This window comes from Necator americanus, chromosome III (assembly GCF_031761385.1).
Source record: "Necator americanus strain Aroian chromosome III, whole genome shotgun sequence".
In the NCBI taxonomy this organism is placed as follows: domain Eukaryota; kingdom Metazoa; phylum Nematoda; class Chromadorea; order Rhabditida; family Ancylostomatidae; genus Necator; species Necator americanus.
The window spans coordinates 4,940,197-4,949,975 of NC_087373.1; the positions used below are offsets into that span (position 1 = coordinate 4,940,197).

Below are 9,779 nucleotides of genomic sequence, written 5' to 3' on the forward strand. Positions count from 1 at the left end.
GGAGATGATGAACTTAAACGATTAGCGACAACGATGACGAGAACTATGTAGTCCGAACAATCTTTGTGAATCAATAAATGAATGAATAAACGATTGAATGAATGAGTGAATGATTGAATGAATGAATGAATACACTATTGAATGAATGAACGAAGGATCGAATGAATGAGTGAATGAGTGAATGAATGAATAAACAACTGGATTAATGAATGAGTGAACGATTGAACGAATAAATGAACAATTGAGTGAATGAATGAACAATTGAATGAATGAATGAATAAACCATTGAATTAATGAATGAACGAAAGAATGAACGATTGGATGAATGAATGAACGACTGAATGAATGAATGGACAATTGAATGAATGCATGAACAATTGAATGATTGAAAGAACGATAGAATGAATGAACGATTGAATAAATGAACGATTGAATGAATGAACGATTGAATAAATGAACGATTGAATGAATGGATGAATGGATGAATGTACAGTTGAATGAACGAGTGAATGAAGGAATGATTGGATGAATGAGTGAATGAACGATTGAATGAATGAACGAATGAATAAATGAACGATTGATTGAATGAATGAACAATTGAGTGAATGAATGAAGGAACAATTGAGTGGATGAATGAAATGTTGAATGAATAAGAGAATGAATGATTGAATGAATGAATGACGAAAAGTACGAAGTTACGCTGCCAAACAAGGTTGTCCGGCCAAAAATCGATGATCGCAGTGTGGCAGTTTCTGATAGCGTCGTGATGGTCTTCGGATCGCACCAACAACAAACAACTGGAACACGATATGTGGACAGATAGGCAGAGTGGAGCAGTACACAGATGTTAACCGTGAGCCGTTAACCTATCGATTCGATAATTCGAATCAATAGGGATCAATGGGGATCAATAGGGATCGCAATGAGCCTATAAGGTGGAAATTTCAATAATTATTCTTTGGTTCGTCTTTGTTGTTGACAATTCTAGACCTAAACACATGGACAGCGTTTTTTCTTTCTTTTTTTTCTCTCTGTTCTTTCTTTTCATCCACTTCTATGCGGTAGATCACAAATAACGATGCTGTGACCATAACACAACAGGCGGGACCTTTGAAAAATTCTGGTGACTCTTTTTTCCCAAGAATATTCACAAATACTTCTGAGATACTCTTCCAGATCATATCATAAGGTCCTTTTTTCTTTGATTGTTTGTATTCTGGTGTTTAGTAGATCAAATGGAATAACCGTGTAAACGATAAAATCCCAGCCTTTTCTCATCTCAAGGAATATTTCAGTATAGGATTTGTGTGTTCCTAAAATAATGGAGTTAAGCGATGAGAGAAGGAGGCGAAGAAGCACGAAAAAAAAAAAAAAAATCAAAAATCGCTATTCGCTGCGGCCGCGAAGTGCTATTGTGGTTCGAATGACCTTCTTTTCGGATAATCTATCTATGATCTGGATGATCCAGATGATCTGAATGTTTCTGTGAATAATGATGGCATACGTGGTCCTCATACCTCATTTGACCTATCTATCGAACTATTCTGATCCGATGATTTATTTGATTCTAAGATGTCAGGAATCATTGAGCTCCCGTCCATCGTCGCATTTCAGAAAGAAAATTAGCTAAAATTCTTAAATTTTTATAGCCTACCTGTACTTTCTTATTTTCCAAGAGTCTTAGTTCCCACTCTATCGAGTTTATGTGCTTTTTGAAATTACTAAATCGTCCCTTGATTTACTGTTCACGTGACTTACCCCAACTTATTTTCATTCTACTCTTTCTTGTTGCTGGATTTTCTATTTTTTATTTGTATTCATTCCTTGCCTCTTACTCTGGACACGCCTTTGAGCGTAATGAATAAATAAATAAATAAAATTCTACAAAATTAAATTGTTAAATTTTCAAAAGTGAACACTTAGAAGAGTATGTAAAAGGAAATTGACTACGTGCACAAAAAAACAATCAAGAAACAATCATGGCAGGAGATGGAGAAAGACACGTTCGCTCGACCAAAATTCCAGAAATCATCCTAACCATCACAAGTCTCCGGTCACGTCGCGCACTCGAGGCGATATTTGGGGTGTCTGGATGTTTTATTTAGTATCCAGAAATCCATGCTGTGTCAAAAGTAATGTAAATACGTACATAAAAAAGTATAGAAGGATAAAGTCACCTCTGTATCAATCCACTGGGGATGCGCCAACGCGTTTTACTGGATTTTCTATTGGATTTTTATTGAATCCTTGATGTTTTAGAACGCGCGTTGGCCTCTTAAAATGACTTACGGGGGCCAGCTGATGTTCAAGTCAATTTTTTTATCCTACCAGACGAGTCTGGTACCAATCCATAGACCCCGGGGGGATGGAAGGCTTGGTTGGCACCGGAGCGGCTTCGAACCATCAACCTACAGCGGCTACAGCGGACGTTTAACCGACTGCGCCACACCCACCCCATACGTATATATATACGGATGCACTATTCGATCGTCCATTCCCACCCACTCACCTATGTACACTTATTTACCACTAAGTTTACAACATTACAGCTTTCATGCGATCCACGACTGAAGTACTAGTTAGTTTTTTCTTGGTGAGGAGGAATTCTGAGAGTTTAAAACCGTTGGTTGTGTAAGAATTACAAAAAAGTAAACTTACAGGATTCGTTTCTATTGTAAAATAAGAAAAAATCAGGTATTTTAGACTTTTCTGGTCTTTTTTTTGGTGGTTTGGAGATTTTCTTATTTGAAGGCAGTGAAAAAAATTCCTCCACAGTTTTGTTTCACAGATTATGTAATTTAAAAAAAGAAGGAAGGCCGGGAAAGAACATTTCTTTACGTGTTTAATTCCCAGATTATAATGGATAAAAGGATAAAGTTTCTGGAGTTAATCAATCCGTATGGGATGCGCCCCCATGTTCACTTCAATTCGGAATCGCTTGAGGTCAACGAAAATATAACTGGCTTATACATACAGTGACTTGCGGTGCCGATGAGTGTGAAGTCAGTGTTTTTACTTGGTGAGCACTAGGGCGGAATTGAACCATTGACCGTGTGGCTGCAGCGGACCTCTAACCGACTGCGCTACAACCGCCTCCCCGATTAATAATTCCACTTTTAAGAAAAATGCACGAACAATTCACAAATTTTGGAAGATAGCATGAGGAAATTATAAAATGAATGGTTATAATGTGTTTTATTCTCTTTTTTTTCTGGATCAGGTACAAAGTTCACGAGGATCAGTTAGTTTTATAGTGAAAATTTATCGTATACTGTTAGCGTTTCTAAAATAGACCACTCGGAAGAAGGAGGAAAGAACTCAGCCACATCGAAGAATAAAAAAAAAGGATAAAAAAAAGAAAATTCCCCCCAGATGAAGCTCTGTGGAGGAGACGGTTGGTGAAACTTAAAGGAGTTCAATCAGTGCGTGACACATTATTTAAAGGATACCGAATGCGCGAATCGTTAATGTCTTTTATTCTTTTAAGAGGTGAAAAAAGAGGATTCTTCCGGCACGTCCCATTGTTACATTCGCGTCTACGATTAGAACTGGATTCCACGCGTACATACTGTATGTAACGTGCTGGGTAACGCTTGTCAGTGTCTGGTCCGTGAAAAAACGAGAAGTTCTCCTTCTCTACGGAAGAAAATATGCGCTGAGTGAATTATTTAGTACGAGGTACAACGAGGACACCCGAGAGTTTTTTCTCTTTCTCTTTTCTCTTTCTTTTTCTTCTCCTTTTCTCTTTTTCCCTTTCTTTTCTTTGAGAAGTAAAATTTAGTCATAGACGAAATATCATACTATAAATGAGTAGCTGAAAAATATTCCCAGAAAACTACAATGAAAACTGATGTGCCGTCGAGAGACGTCGAAAGAAAAGGAAATGGGCGGGGCGGTGATGATATGATTGGCTCATTTGTGCCTGAGTAGTAGCTCATCTTTTTTCTCTCTCTCTATTTTGTACAACTCGGAGAGAAGAGAATTAATTATAGAGTGGAGAAATAATTAATTAGGGTCGAAAATCATCCATTTTTCAGCTAGGATACTCTGGTGTGTCGTCTTGTTGCTGTACAATTGCCATCACTTATGTTGACAGATGCGACCGCAACGTGCCTGCAGGATTTTTCTTCCCGTTATTCTATTCCCGCACGAATCTATTCATCTCAGGAAACGTATAATCTATAAATATAGCTCTTACAATCGCTTGCATCGAGTCGCTTCTAAGATATTTATCTATGAAAACTCAGCAAGAAGAAAAAAATCCCGAATTTGACATTGAAATTTACGGAGAAGAGGGGAGGTACGTGGGACGTTAGAAGGATTTTTTGTACTGAATTTCTCGAACATATGCTAATTGCCTTTCTTATTTGTATAAAACAAGTTGTCCATGAAGTTGTGCTAAGAGAGGTCTTCTAAAACGTTTTTTGATAGATATAATAATATAAAATATATAATAAAATAATAATATATAAAAATAGAATATAAAATATTATATGCAATACAATAATAATATATAATAAGAGACTTCTGATAGCAAATAAGTATAGTATAAGTTATAATAAGTTAAGTATACTATAACAATATAGTATAGTATAAGTTAATATAATAATATTTTTATTAATTACAATTAGTTACAGTTATTAATCAGTTATTAATTAATTACAATAATGATTAGCAATATATCAGTGACATATTAGTAATATATAATGAGATAATTCTCATCCGTATGACGTAAAAAAATTGAATGAAAGAAATAAGTGGAAATAAGGAAAATAGTTAAGCAATCCTATTCTAGGAAATTGCAAAAAAAAAAATTGGAGAAAAAAACAAAATTGAATTGAATTGACCACTTGCACCCCCCACCCCCTTCCCCGTCGACACAGAGAAATGTTTGCTTTAAAACATTTCTCAATGAATATCGATTGGGAATAAAAATACGCACAGATTTCCTGGAAACTCGTACAATCTTTTCTTGACCCTCCTCAAGAGGTGAACAGTTGTCGTTCTGCTAATGGATTCTGCCAATCATAATCCTTCTCGTATTGTGTGCTTATTTGTGAAATGTACGGGAAAATGTGATTGCTGATGGCCTCCCTTTCTCCCTTTTCCGTAGGGGGGGACAATAATATTATCGGGAACGGGGAAGAAAATTTTCGGGTTGTTTTTTCTCCTCTTTTTTCTGTTCTTTTCTTTCTCTATTTTTTTCTCCTCATCATTTAATTATTTACTGAAAGAGGCTCATATTTGTAATGAAAAAAATATATGGATATTTAAAATCGCATAAAACGTTGAAAACGTGAAAAAATTACAATGCCAGAGAAAATTTCGACAGAAAAAAACCGAAAATCTCTACCGCATCCGCGAACTGTGGTTAGGAATGATTAAGTTTTTTATTAGTCAAATTAATGAGATTTCGATGATAAACATTATTTTAATCTCCTACACGCATTAAATAATTCCTATTTTTTTTTGTTCTTCTTATTCATTATTATTTTCTAAAACTATTTTAATTTGTTTTTTTTTTCCGTTTGGGTTTACTTCCTGTTGTCTTTTTTTTAAATTAACATTTATGTCTCTATTCAAAAATTTTCTCTAGTAGAAAGAGAAATTTCCGAGGATCATAGCGAGTTAGCGATGATTCCTGGTGTGTATTTCGTCGAGAGGATCTCCTGCCATATGTCATATACACAAACAAATCTTCGTAATTCCCATTAGAGCCCCCCACAATGAGTTCGGGAGCATTATCCTTAAATTCACGTGATGTTTAATCCTACCCAAATACAAAGTGCTTACAGATTCCCATAAATTTCTAAAATTTTCGAAAATTTCTAGATATTTTTATTTGAACAGAAAAAAAAACCACAAAAAATATGTTGTACAAGCGTTAACACGCCTATACCACTGTTTCTATCCAATTTTATCTGATTATAACAGAAATCCGCAAAAAAAGCGTGAATATCATGAAATCTACTACAATCTGCAATTTACAATTATTTATACACTTTACAACTTATATTTATCTACAATTTACATTTTAATTGTAAATTGTAGATAAATTAAAATAAAATAAAAAATTCATTCATTCATTCATTAAAAATAAATTAATTTAATTAAATAAAAAATAATAAATTAACAGATAAATAAGAAATAAATTCTTCTTTAAAGTCTTTTATTTAATAATTTTAATGATTTATACTTTATTTTATTCATTATATATAATTTAATTTCTATAATCTGCAATCATTTCTAACGGCACCGTAGTATATATAGAAATCTTGCAATTCTTTACTTTCCTTCCACAAATCCCTGGAATTTTACAGTTTTTTCATTCCTCTATTTCTTTTTTTCAAGGAAAAATTCTGAAAAAAATCTCTCGCGAAGCACACATTTTTTTGCACAAATATTGAAATCTGAAAAAATCTGGAATAGAAAGAAAAAACATTCACTTGATTCGTTTCCAATTTGTTTTCCATGGCTAAATTTGTCCTTGCAGTGGAAATTCTTCAAGTAGAGAGAATTTTCAAATGATTGATAGCATTTGTTGCACACCGTCGACAACAAATCAAACGCGATTGACGCGATTTTACACGCACACAGAAAAATTTTTGCGGACACACCCATTTGACACGGTTTCGGTGTGTGTAGAATTTATAAGACTAGAAGAAAGATTAATTGTACAGAAAACTAGAACAGAATTCGATCCAAGAATAGAAAGTACTTCTGGATATGAGAAAGTTTTTTTCAACAGAATTTTTTTTTCTCGAGGATTTAAGTAGAACGAGCAATTTCTACTGGTAAAAACCCAGTAATATACTACTATCCGTAATCAAAATTTAAAATAAAATAATAGAAAAAAGAAAAGGAGAAGAATTTGAATAAGTATTTGATGACTAAGTGGTTCCTATATGGACTGATTGATGACATAAACAAAAACAAGAGTTTGTGTTCTGGCAAGAAATTTCCAGAGAACCCATGAGAAAATCAATAAATCTGGATAGCAAAGCAGAATAGTGGATGTTGTGGTGCAGATGCTTTCATGTACACCACATGTTCACTGGAAAAACTTGCTGAAACGGGATGGTTGAAGACCGCAACGTAGGAGAGATCGAGAGACGCAGGCGTGCCGAGAAATTTCCTAAAGTTTTTCTCAGCGTGCTGATCTGTACATGTAACGTCTTCGACTCATTGAAGGGAAATTGAGGATAAGCGATAGTGAGGAACGCGCTTAGGGTGAGGAGAAATTTTCCCAGAAGATCATCTTCTACCCCGACATGAAGCAGTACGCCGGAAATTTCGGACTAATAGCAAATTCTTCCCCCCACGGTGAAAATTATGGAATCGATGGATGGCCAGGATCAAATATTGTGCTTGAAATGGCTCAAATAATCCACAGGTGGTCTTTTAGAATCCATATCCACGAAGAAAAAAAGCAGTTAAATTTTTTTTCTCCGAAAAGATACAAATAGAAAAAAATCCACTGAGGATTTTGCATTTTGCGATTTTTTTCCTCTTCTAGAATGTATATACATATATATCCTGGAACAAGGGGTACGTCACCATGCGGCATGTTCGTAACCCACTGGTGGGCGGGGCGATCTCGCGAGGGCGGCATGTTCGTACGTCGTTACAGGACCGCCCCTCCCACCAGTGGTTCGTGTTTGTTAAAAGTCGCTGTTTGTTGTTTATTGTTGTTGATTTGGCTCGTTCTTTTCGAGTACAGATTTTTCCGGATATTTTTAGTTCAGACATACAGCAAAATGCTCTAAACGCTTGGTTAGGGAATTTTCATTGAATTGATGAGAAAAATTCTAATAATGTTCAGAAGAAGATAGGCCTGAAGAGATGTGAAGAGAATTTGGGATTTAATTATGTCGGGTGGATTTATTTCCGGAGTATTTTGCTTTGCTAGACTTTAGAGGCTCATTATGATGTGAATTTATGCCAATATTTTGATTATTCCTTTTTGATTGGATCGAAATTTCCCTAAATCCCTGAAATATCCCTGAAACCCCCGTGGCTCGAGCCCTATTGATTCGGAAAACATGTATTTTTCTAGTCAAAGCGATTTTTAAAAATCATCAAAAATCAATTTGAGAGCACAATTCATTTTTCGAAATGATTTAGAGGACATTTACAAGTACGTACATAGAAGAGTACTGATAAAAATACTTACTTGATTATATTCGCTATGACATTGCTTGGACAAAGAAACAGATGTTCGATGTTTCGATTACCGAAACCTGTTTAAAAATTACGGCAATATGTAAAAATTCGTTGCATTGATCGCGTTGAGAATCACCTAATTTAATTTCAAAATTTAAAAATTAGTCCAAAAACAATTAATTTTAACTTTTAAGGTAATTTAAAGACAGTATAATACTTGTATCGAGCGTTATTAATGCAGTTCATGAGAAGTTTCATTTCATTTCATTTAATTTTGGCTACATAGTGCACAGTCTGTCGTTGATGGTTCCCAACCTCCATCCAGAGCCATCCAGAGCCCTCATCGCTTGATCCCCGGATCGATGTATTGGGTGCCAGACTTGTCTGTGAGGATAAAAACACTGACTTTATACACTGGCCAGCCCCCCCCCCCCCGGAAGTCAATGTCGAGGGTTAACAGGAGTTCGTTAACCTCGAACGATTCTGAATTAAAGTGAGCACGTGATAGCGTGGGTCCTAAGCGGATTGATGAACGCCAGAGACTTCATACCTTATTTATTTGTGCACACTTAATTTTGTATATTATTCTAACTAAAACCTCCCAAATTTGTGACTAATCTCGGCGTTTATGGAAAATTCCACCAAACAAATATTTTTCTTCCAGAATGTATCCACAAACACTTTCTTTATCAAGGTTGTTCCTCGCCAAAATTGCTGACTGTATGCACTGTTCAGAAAAATAAAAGTGCAAGTACTTGAAAAAAAATATTTAATACAAATACAAATAATAAATAAACATCCTATTTAAGCAAAAGTTAGGTATATTGAGGTTTTACGTCTAGATGAACGTGTGAATTAAGTGAAAATCCAGAAAACTACAGTGAAAACTCTGAGAAAGGGTCCCAGAGTTAAATAAGAGGAAATTTTTTTTTCAACATTAAGATCATATTAGAGGCGAAGTATTAAGGAAAAGAGAAAAGAAAACGAAAGAAGAGAAACTCGAGAAAATGAGGGTTGAAGGAAGTAAAATAGTGCGAGGATCAGTATCTCACCGAAAAAGTCGGGTTTTTTCCTCTTAGCCGTAGAAAACAACGGAAAGCTTGAAGCAGATCCAGAAAATCTCTGCTAAAATACCGTAACAGAACGTATTTGCATGAAACATATCGGGAACCTCCAGTCTTTACACAAAATACAGGATGGGGATGGCATGATCAAAAGCGAAAAATCCGTGGAATCTTGTGATCAAAGGCGAAAAATCCGTGAAATCTTGTGATCAAAAGCGAAAAATCCGAAGGAAAAAGAATTGTTCGAGAAGTACGCATCACCGGTTAGGAGGTCGTCGTCATCGTCGTTGACGAACAGCGAACACCGAACACCGAACAGCTGGTTGAGCGAACCGCCGCGTTGAGGTGCGAGGACGACGACCTCGAACACTGAACAGAATGAGGTCGAGACGTGGAGGGGCTCAGCGCCTCGTACTTGGCACGATGCCAGCCGGCCGGACAGCAGTTGGCGGCGATCGGCGGCGGCACAGCGGACAGCACCCGAGCCCCCGGGGCTACTCCACCGCCGTGACTGTGACCGAACGAACGAACGAACGAACGAACGTAGCTCAT

The 9,779-nt window shown here is 36.0% G+C and overlaps 1 protein-coding gene across 1 annotated transcript; it reads right to left on the reverse strand.

Annotated features, from left to right (window-relative positions):
- Positions 1 to 9,491: 9,491 nt before the first annotated feature.
- RB195_008643 (uncharacterized protein) lies at positions 9,492 to 9,779 on the reverse strand (the record flags this gene model as incomplete). Its single annotated transcript, XM_064195238.1, has 1 exon — positions 9,492 to 9,779. One exon carries the CDS (start codon positions 9,777 to 9,779, stop codon positions 9,492 to 9,494), a length of 288 nt encoding a protein of 95 aa, XP_064046383.1.